A 27601-nucleotide genomic window follows, 5' to 3' on the forward strand; every position below is an offset into this window, starting at 1 on the left:
TCAACGTCGCACAGATTATCTCCTTATGCCTTTACATTTACTGTACTTGTAGCGCTTTTTCAATCCTCGAAAGCATACGTGCACATGCTTTTGTCGCCCATCCCACCAAAAACATCACCATCACATCGGTCTCCCCTCATCTTGTTCAACCCCCCTTGAACTCTGGCATGTCTACCACAACAACACTTACCAAGACAGAGACGGATGCCGAAACCCCCAAATCTTAGAACCGTTTGGACCAGCCCACCGTGCCAAACCGGGGTACCCGTCTTCCCTCTGTCCTCGACGATCTCGTCGTCCCTAGTATCTTCAACATCGACTGCGACGAACCACTCCAAGTGCCGCAAACGCCCGACTTCTTGTTACGCCCGCTGCTTCCGGGTGACCTCCATACACTCGAAGAATCGGAAGACGTAAAGGATATGGTGGCCATGTTCCATGTCACCGGCACATTCATCTACGCCGACCCGGATGGTGTCTCTGTATATGGCGAGGACGTCTTCAGCAGGCTCGACGATGCTAGGAAGCACTATGAGGCAATTTGAAATGGTGCTACATTTCCAAACCGATTCGTCTCCTAGTTGGCCTGGCGTAACGAACCAGATGGAATTGTTGTGTGATTAGTCTATGCCTAACATATGACAATGTTATCGACGTTGAAGTACATGGTGAGCTTCATAAAGTCCAACTGTTTTCATGAAAAGCAACACTCAATTACTTACGGTACAGTTAGGCACGCGCTACTAGATTGTCTTTTATCTGGAAGGCTCAAACAAGAGAACACCATCATTACTTCACATAATGCATTTTGCCCACGGGCTTCGTTGTCGCACACTGCTTTTCATTCGGTTGTCTTTCCAACTGTTTATGTATGCTATCATCATCGCATGCCATTCTCTCCATAGTATCTGGAGCGACTGCCGGCAGGATTTTGAAACCAAGAGACGGATAACTTGTACACTTCCGGCAACGCCAGAGAGTCGCATCAATAAACACTACAATATCATAGCATGTACTTCAACAGCATTGAAACCAAACAACCAGCACGCGCCGTAGTCGAAACCGTGGCTTGCTTCACAAACACATAACCCTAGATTCCAGTCACCTCCTCCTCCTCCTCCTTTGACATCATCGATCTTCCAAGCCTCCATGCTGCCTACACGTGTTTCTTCTCTCAACAAACACCCCCAACGAGGATGTTCGGTTTCAACCTGAGCAGGACGGAAGACTCGCCGAAGGACCCAGAACAGGTTTGGTCTCAGAACGCCATCGACTATCCAAGACGCCCGTTGGGGCCATGCAGTGTTACAATTTTGCCACCTTCCTCTCTCTCCCTATCGCCAAAAACGAGAACACGCCACAAGTCTTCTCGTCTTGCTTTTTCCTTTCGCCAACAGCGTTTTTTTCTCGTGTCCGGAATCGACAAGTGACAGCTCAGTAGACGAGAAGAGAGACATGAGCGAGACAAATCAACTAATACCAAGCGGCTCCTTTTTGTAGGTATGGCTCCGGAAAAAGCAAGCATGGACAGGCAAACATCTGCATGAGCGATATCCCCGCCGGGCGTCGCGGTGACACAGTGTCGATATTGAAGATACATACAGCCATGTTTGCTTTTTCTTCCTCTTCTTCGTCTGCTTCCAAGACCAGCCGGCTTCCCCGCCCCCGGCCTGTCAGATTATCATCATGCCATCTGACCGGCTCCGCCTGGCTGTCAACGGGGTTTTATCGGTGCGAGGCCACCCTGTCCGGACCTGTCCGGGTCTCTTCCGCGCGGTGATCCGACGCGGGCGCTTGGTGATATCGTCGGGGATGACTGCTTGAGCCGCGTCCCATCCGTCGCCGGAATCACAACCCCCCTGAGCCGGAGACCCGACTTCTCGTCTTCCCCCTGGTAGCAAATAAACAAACAATCAGGAGGAGGTGCGGTTGATCGACTAGTTCCTACGACGAGGGGGGGGGGGGGGGTTCATGACAAGCAAACATGCCCATCACAGGATTCTTTGTTCATCAGCTGAAGGGCATGCTTTTTCTCTCCCTCACATTCGAATCCCCACATCGCATCGTGTAACTGCAGCAGACTGCATCTTGACCCCATCGGCCTGAAGGTTTTTGCTTCTGCACTGCGAGATTGGCTCGATCCTCGATCTACAACCGGCGCCATCTCATCCGAATCGGGGGAGGGACATCAACCTCTGACAGACAATTCCCTCGGGATCCAATCGACAGATGCATGCTTGCTTTTCCTGCGGGGACAGCGCCTCTGGCAGGGATTTCAGTAAGCGAGCCGGCCTGGGTACGAATATGTTCAACAAGTCAGCGTCCTTTCGTCAGATATCGCATGCTTAAGCCCCCCCCTCGTCCATATCATCCCGGCGCTTGAGGCCACAGGACATACGCTAGAGAAGAAAATGAGAGACCCGGGTCTCCCCCCGGCTTGATGTGTCGATTTCTTGGCTTGTTTGTCGACGACTACACCACATGCATAGCGTTCAGCACCCTGCAGTTGCAGCTCTAGCTGCAGCAATGGCCACAACGATGCTCATTTGAGGGTTCCGACGCCAGGGTAAGGTGCCCACCCTCTCCTTTCAAAATGGCTGCTTTTTCCTGCGAGATCCTGCAGGCTGATCTTAGTTGCCCCTTTCCATGTGTATGCACTGCACCCTGGGGGGGGGGGGCGTCTCAATGTTATTCTCGCGTCTGCTTTTAGGGAGCAGACACTGGCTTTAGCCAACCTCGTCATCGCCATCCAGCGCCGCAGATGATGAGGAGCTCTTTCGAGGTAGCGTATGCATCACGCGGCCCTGCAGATCCACGTTGTCACAAAAAAGCATTGCATCTTGTCAATTCGAATTCACGGAGAAGCAATCATCCAGTAGCTACGCAGTGCTTGACGCATGGTTACGGGGCACGTCGCCGCACTCGACATTGACAAATACACCACCACAATAGGGCACGCGCGCGACTCGATTGCCTTGTTCAGACAGGCTTGAACGGGGTCTCCGTGTGGTTCGTTACGAGGATGCCTCGGCCTGGCCCACCAGTGATTCATCATTGTGGTCATGACCTGGCGCCCAATGTAGTCTTTCACGGCCCCCAAATGACTTGGACTGCCCTCGTGACGCTGTTCCGGCGTCTCAAGGGTGGATGCCGGACCCTTCTCTGATGACGATCGGCACGCTCCGGCTCGGCAGGACGGCTAGGATGTCGGTCTTGACCGGATCCGCCCGTGCCGGACCGCCGGGGGCTCCACTGGGCCACCGCAGCATCTCGAGTACTTGCTCGTCCGCTGGTTTTTTTTGTTTTTTTTTGTGACACGACAGATCTCCTGAGAACCATGTCCAACCGCCGGGAATCTGTGCACTCTTCTCATCTTGCAACTCTCATTCAGGCCATGTGTTGGTCCAGTCTTCGGTGGACTCCTCGGGCGATCGGAAACCTAAGCTGTATATGCTGCCCCCCCCCCGCTCCTCCGACTTGAGATGAAGCTGTCTCACGGTACGTCTCACACCCGAGTTGTTGCATTGGGCGGTGCCAGTCTCACCCGAGAATCAGGTACCATCGGCTTAAACTCGATGACATACCCGTCAAACAAGTTCTGGCCATGCACCAAGCAAGGCACCAAGCTTCTGATGTGTCTGATGTGGGACATGCCTGGCCAATCTGCCTTTGGGGCTCCTAGCCCGAAAAGCTCGCCAAGCGTCGCAGCTTTTCGCTTCGAGGGCCGCCGTTCGTTCCTTCGCCTTGGTCTAAACTCGGAGGAGCGAGTACAGAGTGTAGAGCTGAGCTGAGCTTCTCGAGATCTGGCGCCTCCCGGGAAAGTATGCCGCCACGAAATGTTTCTTGGAACGTATTGGACCTGAGACGAGACTGTCCGAAACGGAGAGTAGTCTGCCTCCCTAGTCACCGCTGACACAATATACTACTACTACCAACTTTGTCCCTTCACACTCAGCCCTCCGGAAATAACTTGAGAAAAGCCTCGACTCAACATCCGGCTTACAAGAGTCCGCCACCCACACCACCGAGGGCTAGCGCATTATATTGAATTAGGAACTAGCGATTGATGCTGAGGGGCGGCTGGAGATGACACAACAAGCTCTACCAGTAAGACTGGCAAGAGCTTCGCAGGCAAAGTTGACGCAAAGTTGACGCAAAGTTTAGAGTCGCCATCCTCTGGCATGGGCTCCCCCGGTACGTCAAAGTTTTTCGAGCTAGCACATCGTATTATTACCGTCAACTTAAAAGCTCAGGATGGGATTTCTCGTCCACCATGGAATCCGCCCGTGGGGACTGACTCGAACGCCGTCCGATCCACGACCGAGAGAGTTCTCTTGTGAGTAACCAAACCTATCAAGAGGGGCGAACCAAGGAAAGCATGATGGCGACGCAATCCAAGGCCGGTCCGTCTCCTTGCAAGCCGGCTTGGCGATGATACCTGCACTGGCTCTGATGGTGGTCCTCACCGCGAGCTTCTCCGAGGCCGTCGGGTTGATTTTCAAATGAGGGGCCGCTCTGAGCCTCTCTCACAACGAGCCAAGTCAGGCCCGTTACGTTATGGAACGGCGTCGGCGCAGACGCTTCGTAGGAACAGAGATGAATGGGTACCTGCTGGGCCTGGCCGGCCGTAGCGTCTCATCAGAGCAGCTCTCTCAACCTCTCTGTACGAAGATCTGGTCAGGCCATTCTGGTGCGAGGTTGGCTCATCTACCGCAACTGACCACTCGCTGAGCATAGACCTTGTAGAGACCCGCCAGCTGCTTGGGTTGTCGAGCTTCTCCCCTTGACACGCAAGGCATCACGAGGTTCCCGTTAGCGGATGGGGTCTTCCAAACCGGACCTCCCGGCAACCCGTCGCCCCTGTCGTGAAGGAATTTTCGTCTTACTTTCTCTCCCTTTCTCTCACTCTGAGTTTTATTGACTGTGGCCGACCGATGCCGCTAAGGGATCTGCTTTTAGCACGTCGATCATCCTTTCTATCCCTTTGCCCAGCCAGGACACGTCGTTGGCCACCCTGCAGGGACGGCATTGCAAATAGTTGCTACATGTTACACCCCGGGTCACGTCAATTCCCGGCTTTGTCAAAGGCAATCTTAGATGTACAGGTATCTGGTTGGGGTGGTTTCGCTCGTTGGTTTAGCACGTGAAATCGGTGTGTAAGGTCAGTACAGGCTACTTACTGAGCATGCATGTCTACAGCAATCCAATGGAATCGTAACCCTGACGATGCCCCTCCAAGTGCTTTAGACTTCAATCAGACACCGGATCACGGCGCAAATCACGACTGCAGGTGCGGCATGTTACAGGAGAGGGAATCGCCTGCTTTGGGTTTCGGGAACTCAAAGGCGCCGGGCCTCTGCCGGGGCGAGATACTCACTCACCTCCCCCACTAGGCTCTCCCAGTCCAGGCCCAAGACGAGGATCACCCCGAGTCAGGAACCTTGATGCAAGTAGAGGGCATTGTACAAGTACAGGTAGTGGGAATACAGCCGGACGCCGACAGGGAGAGTGCTTGCCAGAGGTATCCGTGGCTGTTTCGGACCACTCTACGACTCGTGCGCTTGACGGTGCAATATCACGGCAGTACGATGCATGTCACATGCGCGTGTTGGTACTCTCTGCACTTGCAACTGGACTGACCACAGGCTGAAAGCTCACCAAGCCCACTATGAAGCGAGCCTCCTACAAGTCAGTTCGCCGTCCTTTGGATGGCTTTGACGAACAAGGAGGGCCGAGTTTGCCTTGTTCTCCATCGTCCATTCGGCACCGAGAGTTCGGCCTCACATAACGGCCGCCTCGCCTCTGCAGAAGAGTAACATTATGGTACCCGCATGTTGTCGAACATACGACAGGTCGGCCAACCGAGGCACATACTTCGTACACCACCACCACTGTTCCGTTCAAGTTACGCTACCTACAAGTACACTGGACACAGGCTCATCCCCCCCCCCCCCTTGACACCGGATTGCCTTCCGGGCACGTGGGATCACTGCGGGGTGCCTTCCTTCACCTCCAAAGCAAAGTTAAGATGGAGGAGGGAGGAGGGGGGAAGAGGAGGAGGGCAAGGAGGGCAAGGAGGTCTAGGACAGCTTGACAAGCCTCTTGAATCACCCTCCCACCCTCGTCCTTCTTCCCCACTCCTCCCCTTCATCCTCCTACTCCAACAGGTCTAGCCCAGCGTCAGTTCAACGAGAGGTGGCCACTCTCCGAACTCTGAGACATTGATTGACGGCGGCCCACGCATCCACCGCGGAAGCACCGCGAGGTTCTTCGCAGTCGGTGAACAACAACAGACTTTCCCGTTCCCTTTCTCTTTCTCTCTCATCACCCCGGGAAGGGCGGGAGGGGCGGTTCTTTGCGATATGAAGCCTTGTCCAAACATCCTGTACAGATAGGGATAGTGAAAAGGGCTCCATCCAGTAGCGTAGGTGCGTATCAGAGCAACATATCAACCTTCATATCTGCCGGAGCACTCACTGGAGCCGCCCCGCCAGACAGGCCCGTCTGTTGGTCAGCCGGATGTTGCGATTCCAGCCCCGCCAGACACACACACACCCTAGTCGAAGACTAAAGCTGGGTTGTTTATTGGAGAAAGCTCTCCCTTGCCCTGTCTGCAGCAACTGACGAATGGACAGGGGGGGTGTCTACGAAACATACCTAGCGGATGCACGTCGCTCGAAAGAGAAAACCATCCCAGGTCAAACTCTGGATACCGACACAGACTCGTTCGCCGAGAAAGCGCCCTGCGGATGGCTTCCCTTCCCCCTTCCTCCCCTTGATGGTGCAAATTTCGCAATTGGGGGCGGGGAGCTGTGAAGACCGCAGGGGTTTTTGTTAACGCTGTCCGACACCCGCCAAATGACTCGACATGGCCGGCAACTAAGAGAAACGAGTTGGCTTTTGGTGGAACAGAGTACAGGGTACCAATACTGTAGTAAGCAACCACCAGTACCTTCACTCTAGACTCTGGCCTCTGGACTGTGCTGTGGAGCTGTAAAGGGGGGTTGATGAATGAACATCTCGTTGCCTCCGTTTCGACTAGACTCTATTTCGAGGAGGGCACGCTAACCACGACGGTACTTTGGGGAAAGCCAAAGTCCCAAGCTCCAATGTTTTGGAGCGAACCACTGCCTCTGTGATGCGAAACTGACAGATGCTTCGCCGGTTCCAACGGCGAAGGAGCAACCTCTTCGCACCAGTTTCAGGCACCGGCCATGAGTCCAAAAGACTGTGGAAATTGCTCTGGAGATCGATCCATCCGCCTCGTTGAAGTTCCAACAGCCACACCCGGAGTATCGGTGCTCCCCCCGAAGAAGCACACCTTCAACTTTCAAGTCAAGAAGGGGGGGGGGGGGGGGGGGGGGGTAGCGACGAAAGAGGTTAATGAAGAGGGCTGCAATTCGCATGGATATCCAACTGTCCTTACTAAACATCCCGCTTCGAGCCGATTTGGGAATTTCTCATCTGCCTAGTCTTCAAACCACTACATGGATGGGGCCTGCGGCATGAAGGCTAAGTGTGACGACCTCTCCCCGGAGCTTCTATCGGCCGGTCGTGAGAAGAGCATATGCATGAGATCTGCAACGTAATACTCGTCAAGAGTTTTCCAACTGAATAGCATGTGTGCACTTGTACAAGTAGTCTTGGGGTACGTATCGCAAAACGGTGTCCCAACACGAACCCCCCCGCCCCTCCATCAACACCGCCAGCCAGAGGCATCATGAGGAGGGCGTCTGCTAATGGAGCATCTGACAGCCCTAGAGAAGAACTGGGAAGACGGCCGCCGTCCGCCTTGAGAACGAATATGAAGGACTCTTGAGCTGAGACACACAATCCCCACGGACGATAGGTGGCGTCGTCAACACGCACACACACACACACACACGCACTCCCTTGCGACGCACAGTCTTCCGGCGAACAGGCACACGCCACAACAGTATAGTCAGGCACGCCAGGCACGCCAGGTGCTGCTCCATCTACACCCATGCCGCCTGCAGACTGGTTGGTCGCCTTGCAGCAGCAGCTGCTGCTGCTGCCGTCGACTCCCCCGCTATGTATCCCTATCTATCTGTTTCTTTCCACAGCCAAACGGCTGCGTCGATGGGACGAGTCCTTGGGGAAAACGGCGTCGGCGAGAGGTCCCGTCAGTGCCCGCCCAGCGTCCCCTCCGTGGCAGCCGGCTTCATAGACGAGCCAAAGGAGAGAGAGATAGATAGATAGATAGAGAGAAAGAGGGGCAAGGTGACATTTGACAAGACGAACATGAGGCCGAACATGTGCCCGGCCAGGCTTGTCGTCGTTCCCCACAGACCTTGCAGAGAGTGAGAGAGAGAAAGAGCGCGTTCCTGGCGAACCTCTCCATGCCAAACTGCGCCTCGCCCCAAAGTCCGGCTCGCACGGGCAAAGGGGCCAAGGAAGCAGCGGCAACAACAGCAGCGACTCGTCATGGTCTGCTCCGGCCGACCAAAGACGAGGAATCGCAGAATCACGGTTTCCTCAGTGAAGCCAAACGCTCCCCTTTTCTTCCAGCATCACACTGTATCAGAAGAACGACCTCGTCCCAAACGCCGGGTGGATCGGCACCGACGCAGTCACGTCCGGGGGGAGAGAAGAAGGCCAGGCTGTGCGACTCTCCAAACGAACCATGGCCGAGCGGCCTGCAGCTACCGGACGAATTCGTGCAGCTCCATCATCAGCCCGACAAGCCAGCACGAAGCTCCATCGGTCATCCCTCTCCAGGCGAACCCCGATTGGCGTTCCCTCACTGGTGTTGGCGTTGGCGTTGGCGTTGGCGTTGGCGTTGGTGTTGGCGTTGGTGTTGGCATTGAGGCTACTGACTAGTCAGGGAGGACGACGGACGGCGGCCAACGACGACACACCAAAGCCGGACTTCCCATCGTTTCCAACCCAAAGAGCGAGCCTACTTGGAGGTCACCAAAAACCTGCCTAATCGACACTAACGTGGAAAGAAGCAAGGAGTAAGAAAAAGTTTAAAAATGGAGGGTGTGTGTGAAGGAGAAAGGCGGGAAAAGCAACCATGGAGCGAGAACGGGAGAGAGAGAGAGAGAGAGACTCGAACAATACGTATCAGCCACCAACCGACGCTAAATTCTAGACCGAAGAGACTGTTGCTCGACGGCACAGACAATGACAGTTGGTGAAACCAGCCTGCCCTTCGTGTTGTCGGTTATTGTTGTTGTTTTTTCGTTGTTGCTGGGTGTTTCTTCTCTCTTCTTCTGCCGTGGGTGGGGTTTGGGTTTCCCTTTCCCACCCGTCACATTTCACAACTCAACTTCCCATGAGGCTGAAAAAGAAGAATTTCTGGCCAGAACAAGAACCGGATCCCTGTGAGAAGGAACGGAGGCTCACACATCGGATGTTTTGAAGCGGGGGGGGAGTGTGGTGACGGTCCAAGAGGGAAAGGCTAGATTTGAGTTGAGAAAGGTATACTGCGCCTTGTGCAAGCGGCTTTCAGACGACCTCGCGTCGCGACGACTTCGCCCTTGCCACGACTCAGTCTGGGAGAAAGGAAGCTTGCCGGGTCGAGAGGGGGGTCCGATAGTTGTCGTGTGAGGGCTGGATGCTCACTCGGATAGCGATGGCTTCCTCTTCCGCAGTTGCTCATCTGCCACTTGAGATAGAGAGATGAGAGATGAGAGAGACCTTTTCTCAGACCGGTTAGTTGTCGATTGTCATCATTTCCAACTCCGTCTCCGTCGGACTAGCCTTGCGTCGGCCGATAACCATCTTTTCCCACGTTATTTACGCCCCTTCCCCTTCTCGGCCTCAACGTGATGGGGGCTTCACAAATCCTCACGGTCTGAGCGTTCCTTCACGCTATTGTCCGTCGTCGTGGCTTTAGCACTTTAGCTAACAGAACAGAGGGGGGGGCGTGTGTGTGTGTGTGTGTTAAAAGGGTGGGAAATGGGGAGGCCGAGATAATCCACTTGGTCTTGTCTCACGATCTTTTCCGTTTCCCATTTCTTCTCTTCGTGTTATCACGATCGACTTGGAACGAACTATCGGGGGAAGAAAACTGCTTCCTCTCCTGAGCCCGAGTCATGTAAGCCGCCGTGTGGACTGCTCTGCGAGCCATCGAGAAGTCTGTTCCCCATGCAAGCTCTGTATGCAAGCTCTGTATGCAAGCTCTCGGCGCTCGTCCTCCATAGCCGCGTGGGCAGCCGTGACTTCGGGCTTGGCAGGCCTGAAGTTCGGTCGTTGACTTATACGGGTCCCCCTGGGGTCGGAAGACGCGGAAGAGGGAAGGGATCTGGGAATGGGGAGAGTAATTCCCCGTAGCTTCGTCATTTTATTTTCTGCCTCGTGGGCAGCCTAGCAGGGAAGATGTACCAGAAAAACCTCCGTTCTATCTTTGGAAGACCCCTTCCACCGCCGTATCTCGTGACTCTGCTCACGGGCTGGCGGTGTCTTCTCGTCAACAGAGAATCTTGGCTTCTTAGGACCGGACAGAAGGGGGGGGGGGTGCACGGAGGTAGGCGTCGTACGGGACGGACGGACTCGACGGAGCACGGAAGAGAAGAACAAGAACACGGAGAGTTGGGGATGGGAAAGGACTCACGGAACTGGGCACGGAGAATGCTGGCGTAGAAGCACAGAATAGACATCCCGCCAGATGGAGGCATCCACGACACGACAGAGGAGCACGGAGAGGAACAAATGGCACGGAGGCCGACGGGGAAGAACAGAACAAGAACAAGAACAAAACAAAAACGAGGGAGACGAGTCAAAGCCCCGAGGTGAACAGGTTTTCAAAAGGGCTACCGAATGCCCGTTGATGGGACGACCGAGGAAGGGAACCGTGATCCGCACCGGCCGCAAGGCCGCCAAGTCCACGAACGGCCCTTTTTTTTGTTTTGACGCTGTCAAGATCTCATGTTTGTACCCAAAGGCCTCGAGGGGACTCGAGCAGGAACACCGATGGAAGACGGCTGGAAACCAAACCACTTGCGTGTTATGTGTGCTCAGTCCTCCTCTTCTCTCTATCTCTCTCTCTCTCTCTCTCACACACACACACACACACACTTACTCTCTCTCGCCAGGTCCATCGTTCGGTTTACCTGTTCGCCCGCACGTACAGTGTAGTACGTGCAGTAGCGATGTCGTTTGTGCGTTCGTTCGTCTCGTGGGGAATGTCCGGGTGTATGTAGATGCAGTTCGTTTCCTGGCCGTTGGGTCCCTCACCTTCTACGTCTTCTCGCACGAACACCAGGAACGAGCGCCGCCTCGCGATCTCTCGCAGGCTAGATCGAGAAGACGGACGGACGGACACCCGTCCACATGGACATTTCCCCCCTCCAAAGTCTAGACGGACGGGAAAGCGACACACCTGCTTCTCTTCCGTGCGCAAGAAGGAAGAGAAGAAAAAAAAACCAAAGACGCCGAGACGCCACGCAGTTCATCCAGCTCACGGTCTTGGTCGTCGTTGCCGTCGTCATCCTCACCCATCCATCAAAAAAGTCACAGACTTGCACACGGATGCACAGGTACCCGCTGACCCTGCCGTGAAGTCTGCACCACGCCGTTATCTAGCGTGGCGCGAGAACAGACGGCGCTCGTTCGCCGCCGCGCCCCAACGGTTTGTCTTTCTTTCCCGCCCGAGCGAGTGGGCGAACGGTCCCGGGATCTGGGGTACGGCATCGCCCAACACCAGAGAGACCGGAAGGAAGATGGTTGGGACTAAAAGACGAGCACGGAGATCCAGGAACGGGCCCTGGTGTCCGGGTTGCCACTCGTGAGCCACACCCATCGGTATGGTTTGTGTGTGCGTGTGTATGATCTGTGTGTATCTACGTATTTGTGTATGTATACTCGTTCGTTTGTTTGTTTGTGTGTGTGTTTGTTTGTTTGTTTGCATCCGTCTCAAAGACGGCATAAACACAAGTCGGCGAACGGCCTCCCCTCCGGCCGTTGTCCCGACATCGTCAACCCGGCCACGTTGCTTCCCGTCGCCCTCGGACACAGAATATGCCGATATAGGTCCATCCTTCTTTTCCTGTTTCTCCTTCCTCCCATGTGTATCTTTTGCGGAGCCGCCTTATCCCACAGACCCCCTTTTCCAGTCTTTCGAGAGCCTCTCCTAGGGTGGGGGATTCGGTATGCCAAGGATTGTATGGGATACACGGGTAAAAGCCTGCCGAAGGAACTCGTGCGGCGTGTCCGGCTCGGTGAACTTCTACTCGACTGTTTCACGCAGGCAGCATGGAAGACTCGGGGCGAGCTGGTTTGAGCTTCGAGAGGAGATGCCGATAGCGTGTCGCCTAACACGAGCGGAATCCGCAGAGCCGATTACGCAGGCTCCCGCGCGTGCAGTCAGCTTTCTTCCTTTAGTCTTTCGTTTTTCTTTTGTCTTGCTTATTCTCGTGACCGAGAGAGGGAGTGAGAGTGAAGGAATGGATGAGAAAGAAGCAACGGGATCTCTTGGAGAAACATGGGATGAGGGCCGGGGGGCGGGGGGGGGGCTGCCGACGGGATCGAATCTTTATCATTTTCCCCTTCCATTTCCCGTCATTTCCCACATCTCACAATCAATGCAGGGCCAGCCAGCATCTGCCGGCCTGCAGGAAGCCATAGCCAAACGCACAGAAACGCAGCCTACATTTTTGGAGAAGAGACCGGGGGGGTCGAAGAGGAGGCCCGGCCCCAACCGGACGTGATGCCGTGCGGGCGTGCATGCTCCATCTGCGGAGGGACGGACGTCTGCCCATTCCACTCGCAGCACGACCTGCATGAGGGGCCATTCAGAAGATGTGCAGGTAGAATGACGATTGGCGATGACGGGACGGCAGATGCAGTTTCGGTTCAAGACGTCGTCGTTGCCCGTCAGTAGCAAGCAAACAAGCAAGCAAGTAAGCAGTCGATATCTTTCTGCACTTTGCTCGAATGCCTAAGCCGCGAATTGAGTTGCGGCGGGGGACGGCGGTTGTCCTTGTCCGTCTCCTGCTCGACAATGCCGGGTCAAGCAAGCCGGACTATTTACTCCTCCTCTCCAGTCCTCTCCTCTGATCCTCGCCTGCAGTAGTACAACGTGCAGCACATGGTCGAGCCTGCTGCACGGCGACCCTGTTTTCGACGATGACCTTGTTTTTTGTCAAGTGTGGGAACCGTTCCGCAGAGGCTGCAACCCCAAACTCTCCTCGCACGTCCGGAATAGTGTTCGTCTCTTTTATGACGAGAGAGTTAGTTGGATGGGTTTCCTTTTTGCCCGTTGAGCCCAGATATGACATCACATGGAAACCATTGGCAAAAAAAGAAAAAAGAAAAAAAAAAGACAAAAGGCTGAATGAACCGATCTTCGGCGCGGGGTGAAGGGAAACACAAAACAAACCCACACTTTGGCGTTCCACCCGCGGGGACGACGAGAGCGCCCATGAGCCAACGTCGGCCACTCGACGATGACGACTAGTCAGCCCAGACGTGGGAGAGCCGCAACGTCTTGTCTGTTCGGCGACAGGCCATTGTGACAAAGTCGTCAAGAGTGTTTTGGGGGGGGGGGGGGGAAGGCACCCTATGCCAGATTCACCGTTTCGTCCGGCGTCGTGCATCCAGGCGAAAGATGCCAGGCCGGGTTTTTACTCCCTTCTCCCCAAAGGCCGAGACTGGATCCCCCCCGTGGCCGAATGCACCACCTCTCCTTCCATATTGTTCGACGTGCATTCCGATCAAAAGATTGAACAGCCCATGCTTGCAGCTTGCCTGGCCCATGCGGCCATTTTCCCTCATCATGGGGTAATGGCAACCCATGGCACCAGAAGACAGCGGCGGCGGCGGCGGGTCAAGCAAATAACCATTCTTCCTACGACTCGACTTGCAGTGTCATCACACAAGCCTTGGAACCCTATGGAAAGAGATGAAGATGAAAGATGAGGAAGGAGGGAAAGTCAAGAAACCCATTTCGGAGCGAGGGAAACCCCTTACGCGGCTGTAATGCCTTTCTTAGAAGCTCAAGAGAGATGGACGGGTGGTTGGTGTCTCGACTGACCCGCTCTAGAGTGAGTCTATACGCGCTTTGACGGTCGGTTTATTTTGGGTACATGTCCGTAAGGTGTGTACGAACACTCTTGTACAGAAAGAGAGAGAGTGTGCAAAGATACAAGCAGTCAGTGTGTAAAGATGGCAGCAATAAATCAACAACAGAGGGAGGGGGTTCAACGACCCCTGACCGGCACGACATGCCGCCGCCAATCTTGTTCCAACGGCTCCCCAAGGCGTCCAAAAGCGTGTGGGGTGACGGCGCCGCCGTCGCCGCCGTCGCCGCCGCCGCCGCCGCCCGGTGCTGTTTCGCTGCTTGTGTCTTTCCCCCTTGCGCAATGTAGCCGGAGCTCATTTGCCAAAGGGGAAACCAATCAACTCCACTGCCGCCGGTGGTAATCGTCATCTTCGAACGACTACACACCGGCCTGCAAGGAGCAGAGATGAAGAGGTGGCCAGGTAGGCAGACCGTAGCTTCACCTCGTTAGTTGTCCATCATCTTTGAGAGGAGAGGGAACGGAAGAGTTTCCAAGCCCAGGGGGGTTGGTTGGTTGAGTTGCCCAAGCAAGGGGCTTGATTGTCGGCTGGTCGGCAGTTGCAGCTGGCGTCATCAACTATGACCAGGCGAGGCAATATCAAACCCCTCCCCCCCTCTCCCTCTCTGTCAGTTTGTTGTCGCTCCCAATGTTAGTGGTACCGTTCTGCCATACCATGCCATTACCTCCTTTGGCCCCCAGGCCTTTTTTTGCTGCGAACGCCTGCGGGCAAACTACCAGGACAAGCATCGGACCCTATCTGGAGAGATGCGAGAGGGTGTATGTACTCGTTGCGAAGCGCCCCCCTCTTCATTCCTGGAAGCAAAGCTAGTTGCTCGCGTTCAATTGTCCTTTTTCCCTGATAGGCTCGACGGTGGCACTGTACTGTAGCGTCGACTCCAATTCACTCCAAGTAAACCCCAGTTTGCAAGCAACGCCGCCTCTGCAGCTGCGGGTGGCGCGGCGTATAAACTCGGAGCGGGGTGTGTGTGCAGGAGGAAAGGCGAGGGACGCGATGTGTGTCTCGTGACGGAAGTCGGCATCCGATATATCCTTCACACCCCTGCATGTGTGACCCAGATGCAAACCGTCCTTTTCGGACGCGGGCAATAGTCCACCTGAGATATCGTCGAACCCCTTTGGCACGCAATCTCGTGGCCCATCATATCATCCGCCGCGCCCCGCCATACAATGGGAGAGAGAATTAGGCAAGGTAACCGTCCTCGCGGAAGACATCCGGCCAGAGTGAATGGCTGGCTGGCTTACTCACTCACACTTACACGCCGTTGAACATGGTTCAGTCCTTGAAGAGATAGACGTCCAACATTACTCGCCATCATCTACTCTTGTCAGTCTAGTTCTCGATGCGTCGGTCATCCGAGCTTCACTGTCGAACCCAAGCTGAGGCTCAGGACGATCTCCCTGTCATTCGGCAAGAGTGATCCCGGATCCTCAGACTTGATCAACACGTTTGCACGTTTGAATCAAAACCACTACGACTAATATAGTGCCTGATCGACCTGCCAAGAAAAGCCACGGCCTAGTGCAACTGCGAGACTCGGCTCAGGCAGGCCAAACACTAATAGCCTTTATCATTAAGGACATGGTCGGTCAGTTGCCGAAGACGAAGACGACGAAGACGACGACGACGACGACGACGACGACGACGACGACGACGACGACGACATGGCGACCCCCATCAAACCCTACCCCCGCCCGCCGGGTGATTGACTTCCCTAGCCCGGCGCAGAGTGGTATTTGGGTCTGTTCCGTTGCATGACAGTGTCGTAGCCATGCCGTTTCCTCACAAGGAACTGGGTGTCTTGAGAGGAAGAGCACAAGGAGGAGCAAGTCCAAGTTGTCGTCCCGAAAGACCTTGAGAGCATTGCGGCTTCGGAGCCGGGCTAGAACGCCCTCGTTCCTGACTACAGTGGGTGCTAAGATGTTATAGCGCATGCGGGGGAATTGGACGAAGACCCCCCCCCCCTTTCGGACCAGTGAGCAAAGCCGTCGTGGGTGCCCCTGGGCTAGTTTAGTTAGTAATCAGTGACCGCCAGTGCGTACCAGCCTCCTCGCCAATATTCCTTGTAGGTTTATACCGTTGTCGTAGGTCGCCCCAACTTCAGGTCCTTCAGCTTTACTTCGCGCGCTGTCGGCGGTGATCACGAGTCCCTGTCTCACTGCTTTTGGGGCCTAGTTGCTCCCCAAAGCCGGCAAGGCTTCATGGGCCTCATTGCTCGAGGAGCGGTGTTGTGCGTTCGTAGCAGCAATGAGGGGGGCGGACTTTGTATTTTACTTCCGGTTCCATGATACTTCGGCCCCCCCTCCCATAAGCCTTAGCTCAGGTGCCTATAGCGCCCGTGGTGTAGCGGGTGCCGACGTCCTTGGCCAGGTGTTTGAGACACCTACTCTTCGTCGGGTAAATGAACCGCCTCTTCTTTGGTGTGTGGTGCCGGCCATGGTGCTGTTCCGCAAAACCACTCGCGGCTGGTCGCGTAAACAACGAGTCAACTAGCTGCCTGTCTCTCTGGCTTGCTTTGTCTTGGAAGCTGTGGACAGACAGTTTCCTTACAGACATCTCCTCTCCTGGCCCAGCGCCAAGTAGGATGAATCGACAGTCCAAGTCCCGTTGCATCCGGTTCGCTTGACGCCCGACACGACGCAGCAGTTAAGGACCCTGGAGTTCCTCCTGAGACGCAATGTGTGATAGTCGCCCGATCCTCAGCGCACCCAGGCCATCACACCTCTTCCCCCGAAAGAAAAAAAAAGGAGGGGAAACCGGACCGGGCAGGGCGTCTTGCGCAGCCCACAGCAACGACGGCAAAGCCCGCTGTCATGTCAGGCGAGACCAGTGGGCAAATGGGTCCTGCTGGAAATGAGGGCGGATCGAAACAGGCATCGCCGACGGCCTACCTCGCCGGGGGGGAGATGACGATTGTTTGGCCGGCTTGACCGCCTGAGTGAACCTGAGAACCATTGCATATATGATAGCCCAATACGGAGATAGATCTAGGCAACGAACGAGCCTAACACGGCAGTCGGATGTGAGATTCGACGTGGCGGCCAAAGAACTGGGTCGGGGCTGATGAAGGAGTCGACTAGAGAGATTGAGTCTTCTGCATCCGCAAGGGCGCCGTCTCTTCTTTGCGTAAAGGGGGCAAGGCCCAGAGGAACGGAACCTCGCAGCAAGGCCCCAGGCAGTGGGCGAGCAGACAAAACGCCTAGTTGGGACTGGTGTCCCTGGGGTGAGTGCCGGGATATGCGGCCAACTCGGAGAGCCGCGGCGTGGCATCATGCAGCTGTTGCCATTGGCCTGGGATTTCGTCAGCAGCCCGGCTCCTTGGCCCGCTGTAGACTGCAGGAATGTGAGGAGTTGTGTGACAAGGACAGAAACCGTAGCCGGCATCGGCATCTGCCCGAATTCCCAATCCAGAGTCTGTCCAGAGAGACAGGAGGGAGAGAGAGAGAGAGAGAGAGATTGGGTCGCTCATTGCCATGTCCAATGGGGCGTTCGGCTTTGGCTCCATTGGGAATCTCCCTCCAAGTGTTCGTCCTGTTCTTGAACACACACACACAAACACACACACATACTTACACCAGAGTGGTCGACGTCACCACTGGTCCGACCCCCAGAGGCAGTACCCAGTGTTGTACAGTAGCGCTGGAAAGAAAATGTGAGTACGGATGCCCTGTGGGGAGTTTCGGATTCGACTCCGTCTCGAAGTTGCACGACCTGCCAGGTGTTACTGATGCCTACTCCAGGGTGGTAGTCTTGGTTAGATAGGCAATGTAGGGAGTGTGTAGGGAGTGTGTAGCGAGTGTGTGTGTGTGTGTGTTCGTAGCGTGTGTAGCTGACTAAATGCTTGGCTGACTCTCGGATGGCCCATTCGTTGATTTCCATTGACATTTTTGCATACTCACCACGCTACCAAACTGTTTGTTCCCTTACCCGGTGCCGAACACACTCGGTCTCTCTGATGAGAGACTGAGACCGCAGCTTTGCATAGGCCAATATCGCCGAGTCCGGCGATTGTCATCTCACGCCTGCCGTGGTTCCTCACGCTTCATCGGGAAACCAATTCGTGAATCACCTTCTCCGCTGCGTGCCCGACGCGGCTGCCATCTCACTGCCTGCCGCCGCCAGCCCAACGTCTGAGGCGTGCTGAGGTCCGGGCTACTTGTCATGATGTGTCTTCCTGTTGGATTCACAGAACCCTTGAACCATGGCCCCGGTTCCCTGCTTGCGCCCGTGAATGTTTGATACGAGCCTTCATCCTTGTTGGGACCCAGCTGCTGGAGAAGTTCTGCGCGCATGGACGATGTCCCGTCAAACAAAAAACCTAAACCCCACCAGATGCCTCCGCTCCGCTCCTTGTTGCTTGTTACTTTGTCTCCATTCTTCTTCAACGCCCAAGAGGAGGAAGGCAAGAGGCCTAGCGCGCACAAAAAAAAAACCCCCCACATGCAGTCCAACGTTGCTTTGGGCTTGCTCGACTTGCCCAGGACAGGGTGGTATTGAGGGTGAAGCAGTTGGACATCTCACAGCGGACAGCCAAGAACTCGTCAAGGGTGTGGCTGTCAACGTTTGATGTGCCCTCACGGGTCATGGTCCATGGATGAGGAAGCCTGGACCAACTGTCGAAGACATCATTCAGGGACCGAGGCCCACCGGCCATAAACGACATACTATAGTAGTAGCAGCCATCGACTGCTGGCGGAACCCTGGGACAATAGCGCCGTCGAACCTCACACTAGACGGTGATCACCTGGAAGCCAGTTTGAACGACATGCTCGACTGGTGCACGTCAAGGATGCTGTCAATCGGCATGTCGGCGGCGCGCCATGGGCGGTAGCAAGTGTACCTATAGGGTCCGTGGCTGGTAATCATGCTCGCCGGCCTGCTCCCTGTTGTTTCCCCATCGTCGTGCGGGCGTTGGGAGTCAAGGCTGTCAGGCCGTATCTATGGCGGTTTCCCAGAGCATCGATACCCGCCTTTATCAACATGGATATAGAAACAAGAAATGGAATAAGAATCCGAGTCGAAGGTATCCTGGGACGCTCGTGTCCATAGTACACGCCTCGCATAGGCGCATTTGGTGACGACTAGCCTGGTTGCGTCGCTGTTGTCTACTCCGAGACAGGGCAATCCTGGCCGGCGCCTGCCTGAAGGAAGATCTTCAGGTCAAGCTGCCAAGAGTGGGAAAGAAAAGAGAGAGAGAGAAAATGGGACGGTGAAAAAGACGTGCCCGTGCCGGTCGGTGATCCACGTTTTAACAAGGTGTTGTTGTCATCCGTTTTCCTCTGGTCCGCCTGGATGCATAGAGCCCGACCAACAATGGCATTGACGGCTCAAGACGGTATTGATAATGTCCATATCGTGTCCTCGGCAGCATCGCCCTTCTTTGTTCTTGATGATGGGCAAATCACGGTACCTTCTCAATGATTCTTGGACGGTACCACTGCTATGGAACACCGAGTTGGGAGCCGGTCCAACGCCAGCTTCGAGAAGGCCGGAATGTCAGCAGGCCCATTGTAATATTCTTTCCTTTTTCTCTTTGGAGCTTCGTCTCCGAGATCGATGACAGCGATGAATGGGGCACCTCCGATCACTCCCTGTTCAATCTCACCATCCCGGGCGGGGGCATCTCCTATTCTTGTTGCTGGGTGTGCTCTTTTGAGGACATCGGCTCGAAAAAATTGAACCGACAACTCAGTAATGACGCCCCTGGGTCCATAACGCAGGAAAACAATCTCGCCGTCGCCGAGATATTGACAACAAGTCTGCATTGCATGTATGAGAGCCCCCAGGCTTTATATTGGGAAGAGACTGAGTGTGGTGCAAAAAGTGCACGTATTTGTCCAACAAGCCAGGGATTTCCAGTTTATCGATTTGTTTGGTGACAAGGCCCAAGTGACCAATCTTTCGTTGCGTGAAATAGGGGTTGCGCTGCACGCCAAGGTGTCTTGTTACCATGATGCCTTCTGCTGCGAGCGAATTGAGTCTTTCAATCGCTGCAAACTGCCACCGCGAGCCCTTGACGACAGCCGGTGGCTTACGAACTTCTTACCCAGCGTCTCTTTGAGCGTGCGCTGTTTTGCAATGCCGCCGACCGGCCAATGCTAGCCAGATGCTAATGCCGTCACGAGAGCCCCTGCAGAATGGTGCCGAATCCCCACCCCTTGCCCGCAGAGTCCGCTCATCGTCAGGGGTCTCTTTTGCCATATTTCCTCAGTGAGCCTTCTGCAGAACCGCGTGGAGTGCGCGTTTGAAATGTCGCGGCTGACGTGGAAATCCTGTAAATAAAGACGCCTTGTACGGGGGTGGCGCCGACGTGCTTGTCCAGTTGCCTGTCCCAAAGCATCGCGGCAGACGACAAAATGGCGTGATAACTGGGGGAGCTCATGGCGGTGACGAGCTAGCTGTTGGCAGGGTCGTGAAGTAGAGGACGTGCGCCCCCCTTGGTGGCGGACTTGGGACGGACGGAAGACGATCTGCGGAAGCAGGACGCAGTCCAGGGGCCTGATATAGCAGAGGCCTGGAAGCAGTGGATACGCCCACTGGCAGTCGGTCCTAGGAGGTCCCTCGAAGAATTCAAACAAGAGAGATCCACCGCTGAGAAAGGATGTTCCTTTGATGATAAGCAGCGAACTCCATCGACGCGTCCATGGGGGCAGCTGGCATCTCTGTTAGACGAGGCGATATGGACTGGTCTAGTCTGATCGAGTATGAACGCCGCGCCAAGCCTGCCTTGCGTAATGGCAATCTTCTCGGATTAATGATATCAAGAGCTTCGATGTTGGTAATGGGCCTAGAAGGAAGCTTGCAATCTGTAGCATTGCTAGCTTTCTCCGCCTCTCTCTCTCTTCTCTCCAACGAGCAGAACGAAGTTGGGGTTGGCCGCCATTGCAGCTACACCAATTGTAGCTCGGGCACCGATGCGGGATGAACCATTGGCCGAGACAACCGTTCCTGCATACGGGCGGAACCTGCATGGAGGGGGCTGCCGCCTTCGATGTTCGGTGATTGCTTAGGTTCTTCTGACCTAAGCATGGGAGATTCCTCATGAGTGAGTCGAAAAATAGTCTAGCCCGGCTTATCCGTAATTGCAAGGCGAAATCTCTTCATCCCATTATTGCAGACGGTAGACCCGGTGAACATCCTCTCTCGGAAGGAGTCAATCATTTGTCACTCCTGAATCTGATGGACGTGCGACGAGTCCGTGGGCGGGGACGAAGTCTCTCTCAAACACAGTTGGCGACGATCTGCGAAGACGGCCGAGGAAAAAGGCGAGGAATCGACCATGCGAAGAAGGGTTACCGGGCCGCGTTACGCGTGCGGGGAGCAAGCCGATCCCATAGATGACTCTCCAATATTCTTCAAGATCCATCGGTCCCTGATGTCGAGTCAGACCACTCATGCAAAGCACCCCGTACCGTTTATTTTCACTCAAAAATCGGAGTGGGAGTCCGGTTGAAGGCGCATGGAAGTTTGACTTCCAATACGGCAGCAAGTGGTTTCTCAGGTAGTTCCCAGAAGTCCCTGTTACGGTTCGGGTCGAGATGGGCAGGGCAGAGTTTGTACTGTGAGACCGGCTGCCGGACTCAGACTTGAGCTAATGCATGCCCATTCGCCTCTCACACACAGGAGAGGCGAACGCATGGTCTGTGGTAGAAATCGTAGCAGCCCGGCCAGTGTTTCGCCAACGGTACGACGCCATGATTATTGTAGACCGCAAGCAAGTGTGACCGATGTATCGTTTGAGAGGTGCTTGGGATGCGATGCAATGCGTCTGTGATCCAGGTTGCGAAAGATGACCTTGCAAGTGAAGATGCAAACCACATGTTCGTGTGCCCTGGTGGGGCGGAGAGAGCCCGCCATTGGGGCTTGCGGATATCTTGGTGGGAGCAGCGAGAAGTCGGAGCATGTTATCCCTTGTCGGCGAGCGGACGACCGGGTACGGAGCCATCTGGATGGTGCTCCGTGTTCTGGGAGGCGATGGGCCAAGTCTACACAAGTGACGAGACCATCGATCCTGGTCCGTAGAAGAAGAGAAGAACTCTTGGCCTCCGTTGCTGGGGTCTGTTCGCGGCTCGTCTCCTACTAAGGGCCGATCTGGCGTTGTCCGTGGTCACGAAACGGAGAAAGTTGTTGTGGGACGGGGGGAAAGTCTGCTCGCCACGTTTCTCACTCTCGCGCCAGGGGACCGTCAGAGAAAAGACGTCGGTCTAACCGCGATTGTTGTATACGCCCGAGATGGCTGCCTACAGATGGATGCTTTCTCGCCAGCGTAAACTTATGTGGGCGGTTCGGCGACCAGGCCCCGGTGATAGCTGGCCAGAAACAGAGGTTGGGATTCGGGTATCTGCGCAGGCGGGGTCGTGATACGTCTGCAGGCCTCGCCATCGCAGGAAACCGACATTCGAATACACTCCAGAGGTTGACATGGTGTTTGGAGCAAAAGGAAACAATAGGAGCCTGTCGGTCGCCTCACTTCAGTACCTGCCTGCCTACCTACCAACTTGGGTACCTACCTACTCAGGTACATACCTAGGTAGGGGCCCTGCACGGTACGTACTTCCACTAGCCTCGGTCTGCACTGTTTTACCGTACCTCGGTACCTGTCTGGGTAGGTAAGTACATCTAGCAGATACTCGTCGTCGTGGCTACTTTGAACTGACAAGGAGAATCAGGGATACGACGCGCGCTCCGTGCCCGTACTTACACCCTTTGGACATGCCGCGTATATCGGTTGCCGAGAGAAGACGAGAAATCCGCGCCCCCCTACATCAAAAGAAAAGGTAGGTTCCGTTTCGTGCCCGTTTCAGATCAAGTGGCACTACGGGGCCGGCTCATTGGCCCGCCGGATTCTGGAACAGGTGGGGGAGCTCACCGGTGCTCCGCCCCGGATCCGCCCCAGTGCAGCTGTCTCCTACCGAGCCACGGAAGGAGAGCTCGCAGGTCGTGGCTCCGGGGTGGCTGGGAGCTGGGAAGAGCTCAAGTGACTGAAGACCGACTGGTGCAGGTTTCCCAGCCCGTCTTCTCGAACCCCGGCATCTCCATGGATGCCCCCACCTTAGCGTGTTCGACACTTCACGACGCCCAAACCATTCATGGTATGCCTAGAAACTAGACATCTCCGAGCCATCTCAAGTCTAGCTGGCTTTCCATATCCCCATGAGCTCGACGACTGGTTTGTGCTGGCAGTCACCGCTATAGTGATCATCGTACCTGCTCATCCTCGGGTCGGGCGTCCGTCCAACTTGGAATAGTTCCCACGTTTTATCCCTCCACTTCTTTGAGGCGCGGTGGACCAAGGATGCGCTGATCCCTCGCGCCCCCCTTCCCTCACCTTGGGATGCGCGAACGACGAGACCTGTGTACATATGAGCTGTGACCAGATTATTGCCACAAGACCGAAACTCCCATCCCAACCTTAATCAGGTGTCTGTCGTCATCAAAAGCTCCCTTCTGCTTTCAAACCTGACGAGCTGTAACGGGCATTGTGGCGAGTTGAGAGCATGCCGCACTTTGAAAAATCACGCTTCCCATGCAGGAGTTACAGCCACCATGCAGCGTGCTTGACTGCTCCCTCCCTTAGTGCTGGATTCTTGTACCTTGGGGGAGAAGAAAAGGGCGGCTGAATTGCCTCTCGCGGTGCGGCAGGGCCCGTTAACTCAGAACATCATCTCCTGGTTACCGCATTCGGTCGATTGACTGGGTTGTGCTTTCACAGGCGCTACAGTCCCAGGTTTGGTTTGCGTGTGAAAGTGGTGCGCGGGTGGCTGGTGGTGTGGCAGTCGGAACAATTGCCATGCGACACAAAACAAGGAACTGACAGGCGGGTAACTCTAGCACCTGCAGTAGCATTCATGGGATGTTTGCCTTGTCGGGATACTATCGACACGCGAGAGGCACACCATCCAGGCTCACCTGTTGGACTACTTCAAATTATGGCCTTAGACTGGCTTTCTTCAGTCTAGCCCCAGTCTGCCCCGCGAATATTTCGCTCGTTCCGACAGAATAGGAACGCCCGCCCCTGTATCTGTCTTGGGCAAGGAGCCCAATGTAGGCGGCGCAGGGCGGATGATCGCTAGGGATTTAGGAGACTTTTCCCTTTCTCAGTTGTGACGAAATGACGCTGAATTACATCGACGGGCGTTGCATGCGGCCTGTCGTTTATCATATGTTTCCCTTCTCCCCGTTCATCGACAACCAAGATCCAGCTTTGGGTACGAGTGATGACCGGGTCCAAGTGAAGTACGACCCCTACAGTCTGGTCGGCTGTGTGGGCAGAGGGAGGAATAGCGGGAGCAGCAGGGCCAGCACGGAAATGGTCGCGTGTGGCAGGTTAGGTACGTCAGCCGCGTCTTTTCAGCAGGATGACGGCCGATCACGCATTACCTTATGTCGAGGTGGCCGTTCGAGTACCTAGGCCGAAAGGGTGCGACGACAACGACGCGGGTCTGTGCATAATGCAGAGGAGAGCCATCGATACGAATTCGTCGTGGCCGAGCTGAGGCACAATCGGACTGCCCCATGACTGAATAGCCATACATGGCCTGAAGCCAAGAGAGGGGAGGAAAGCTGCCATCAATGCGTTTGCAGATGGCGGCATCTCATCAAGTGGCTCCTCCGGCCGTGGTGGGGTTGACGAGCAGTGAGAAGCAGTGATGGGGTGATAGGCTCGGTCACGAGCCACGAGCCACGGGTACAGGACCAGGGACAAGTGGGTAGGGAACCAAGGAGAGACACAGTCTGGTTGAGAAGCTCGACTATCTGTATCTCGACTGGAGGAAATTAGAACTTCCTAGAGGGAACGGACGATTTGACCCGACGAGGGTGGCAAAGTGTACCGACAGCCGTGAAGAGGATCGGGGTTTGGGTCGGCGCGATGAGGATGGGCTGGCTCACACTCGTGCAGCAAAAGCTCAGGGACGGCCAAGGAAAAGTCATGTTAAAGAGCAAAAAAAAAAACAAAGAGCACAAGAAATCTTTCAACACAAGCCGCATGTTTCGAACCAGATTTTGGCAGAGTGTGGTTCACAGCTATGGATGTAAGTACTGTGATACAGCCAGATGGAGCTGCATACGACTGCTGCTGCTGCTGCACCTGAAGATGATGTGGGGTCGGGTCGCGAATGCTTATTGGCTTCGCAAGCCTTTTCGAGGTTCCGGCACCCCCCTCAAGCGTTCCTGGAAGGTTAGGGTTGCGCGAGGGCGGTGAAGGAAAGAGGCAGAGTCCAGAGTCTCACGGGGAGGAAGGAGAGAGTGAAGAAAACTCGCAGGACCAGTCGGTCGATGTGGGGCATGAGGTACCGGCAGGGTGGGCACGGCTCAGGCACAGGTCACTGCGGGGAAATGGGGTTATCACAACCCTCGCAATGCGTATATGCAGGCAAGAGCTGCGGTGCTGCTTGGACCTGCCCCGTGTCTGCGCTTCTGCAGGAGATGTGGAAGAGGGGTGGAGTGGCGGAGGAACAGAGGAAGGAGCAGTGATACAGGTAATAGGTTCGGAAGGAGGAAAGTGTAATCCCACCGACTTTTCTATGCTAAAATAAAAAAAAAAAGAAGAAGAAGAGAAAAAAAAAGGTGGTAAACATGTGCGGCGCAGGTGCAGGTCCACTGGCAGCTATCTGGTACTGCCTCATCCTTCATCTGCGTTCCTGTTCCTGTTCCAATGTGCTGAACATTGCAAGGCCGCGCTCAACAACGTCTATGACTGACATTAAACCTGCCAAATTGGCCATATCGTGTGCTTCTCTCCCTATCCGTCTGAGCGGGGAGGGAGGGTATGGCGTGAGGAGGGAGACAGACTCTAGGACTGAAGGAGCGAAGAGCGACGGCGGTGATGCCTGCTTTTGCCTCCATTACCATGTTTTCTCTTCCCCCGACCAACCCTGCCGACCACCATTCCCTGCTTTCTTGCCTGTCCGTCATAGTCACCAGCATCAGCAGATGTCCCCTCGATGTGCTGCGGGATACTGCACCTACATACTGAGATGCTCAGCACTGCATTAGTACTGCATTTCGCTTCTTTAACTCGAAGTCGACCGGTATACTTGCTTGCTTTCGGCGATAACCTCCCCTCAAGACATAGTTTCTACGCCGGGTCACCAACAACTGACAACAAGATCATCCGTTTCCGCCACCCGCAAGCTGTCCGACTGACACAGCACGGCTGCGCCCCATTCTGTCCGCAGCTAGGCCTGAGTGGCCCTGCCTTGAACACAAGATACAAGGTACAAGATACAAGATACACTGCCTTGTCTTGCAAGAAGCTCTCTCGCGACGGAGCCGCCGGCATCTGTTAACGAAATTAAGCCGCTTCTCGCCTTACGTACACCTGATCTCATGGTCCATCCCATATTTGCAGCTACGGATGCGTTCGGAAATCCACGGTACACCAGCCCTCCGTCTCTGTACGTCCATCTGTCTGTTCTGTCTGTTTTGTCCCCGTCTCTCTCTCTCTCTCTCTCTCTCTCTCTCTCTCTCTCTTTCGCTCGCTCGCACCGTCTCTTGCCGCCGAACAGTTGGCTTGCCGGATCGACTTCGACTGACGTGCATGGAAACACTCGCAGGCCTAATTTTGGTCAAGGCTCTCTCAGCTCTCTCCACCTGACGCCGTCAACATCCCCGGCTCCGAAGTGTGGTTCCCGGCATCTCGTCGTCGAATCCCGCATTGCGCTATCATCCCTGTCTGCTGGGATCTGCCTGCTTCCCGATTTCTCGATTTCACCACTTCCGGACTTGTTGGAGGACCGCTCAACAGGGAGCTGCCAATAGGCTCCATCGGAACGAGCCCTTAGCACGCCACAGGCTCCTGTCAGCAAGGACCGCCATGTGCACTAGTAGCCGGGGTTGATGGAGCATGCCGCCGCTGCGGACTTCATTGGCGAATGGCTCCTACCCTGCGACCAATCACGGCCTCCCGTCTCACACCGTACCTCGGCAGCAAACGGATTGTCGAGAGTCATAGGCAAGCAGGCAAGCCATCCAACGCAACGAAAGGAACGATAGGAACAGTCCCTTCTTAAAACGCTATATCTGCCAGCACAAACACCTACGTTGCCCAGCGGGTAGACGCAGTACTTCGGTTCTGTTTGGATGGCTCTGGTACGCTTCGATGACTACAGAGGCTTACGCTGCCTCCATCGACCGAAAACCCGCCCAAGACGCAATGTTTCTTCCCCCCCTCGAAAACGGCATCCTAAAACTATGAGATGCACCGGGGCAGTTCATAGGGCGCCGTGTGTGCATGCAACCTTAATGGCGGAGGGGCGGGACAAGGCCGAGCCGTGGCAGATAGTCTCTAATAGGAACAGTTTGCTCGGCAGAGGCTGGAAAAAGCAATAATAGGCTTGAGATGGTCGCAGGAAAACCTCAACTGGAAATTCTCCACTAACTAGCAGAACCACCCGCCCATGGACCATCGTCTCAACGAAGTCTTTGGGTGCCAGGCAATCAATCCAGTGGAAGCCGACCCCCGAATCGCAACTGAGACAAACGGTGGCGTACCCGGTCTGTTAAGTCGGCTTCAAACACCATGCATGTTGAGGAGGTAGCTTTCAAGCCCAGT

General features: G+C 55.2%; 4 protein-coding genes across 4 annotated transcripts; 1 reads left to right on the forward strand and 3 right to left on the reverse strand.

Annotated features, from left to right (window-relative positions):
- Window positions 1–362: 362 nt before the first annotated feature.
- Window positions 363–667, reverse strand: CH63R_10294 (uncharacterized protein; the record flags this gene model as incomplete). Its single annotated transcript, XM_018305268.1, has 2 exons — window positions 363–529; window positions 637–667. 2 exons carry the CDS (start codon window positions 665–667, stop codon window positions 363–365), a joined length of 198 nt encoding a protein of 65 aa, XP_018154692.1.
- A 7693-nt stretch (window positions 668–8360) lies between these two features.
- On the forward strand, window positions 8361–8841 carry CH63R_10295 (uncharacterized protein; the record flags this gene model as incomplete). The annotated part of the gene is made up of 2 exons (XM_018305269.1): window positions 8361–8623; window positions 8685–8841. The coding sequence occupies 2 exons, from the start codon at window positions 8361–8363 to the stop codon at window positions 8839–8841; spliced, it is 420 nt and encodes a 139-aa protein (XP_018154693.1).
- A 6794-nt stretch (window positions 8842–15635) lies between these two features.
- Window positions 15636–15980, reverse strand: CH63R_10296 (uncharacterized protein; the record flags this gene model as incomplete). The annotated part of the gene is made up of 1 exon (XM_018305270.1): window positions 15636–15980. The coding sequence occupies one exon, from the start codon at window positions 15978–15980 to the stop codon at window positions 15636–15638; it is 345 nt and encodes a 114-aa protein (XP_018154694.1).
- A 1265-nt stretch (window positions 15981–17245) lies between these two features.
- CH63R_10297 (uncharacterized protein) lies at window positions 17246–17551 on the reverse strand (the record flags this gene model as incomplete). The annotated part of the gene is made up of 1 exon (XM_018305271.1): window positions 17246–17551. The coding sequence occupies one exon, from the start codon at window positions 17549–17551 to the stop codon at window positions 17246–17248; it is 306 nt and encodes a 101-aa protein (XP_018154695.1).
- Between the last annotated feature and the right edge of the window lie 10050 nt (window positions 17552–27601).

The sequence above is a fragment of the Colletotrichum higginsianum genome, assembly GCF_001672515.1.
Source record: "Colletotrichum higginsianum IMI 349063 chromosome 7 map unlocalized unitig_7, whole genome shotgun sequence".
Lineage (NCBI taxonomy): Eukaryota > Fungi > Ascomycota > Sordariomycetes > Glomerellales > Glomerellaceae > Colletotrichum > Colletotrichum higginsianum.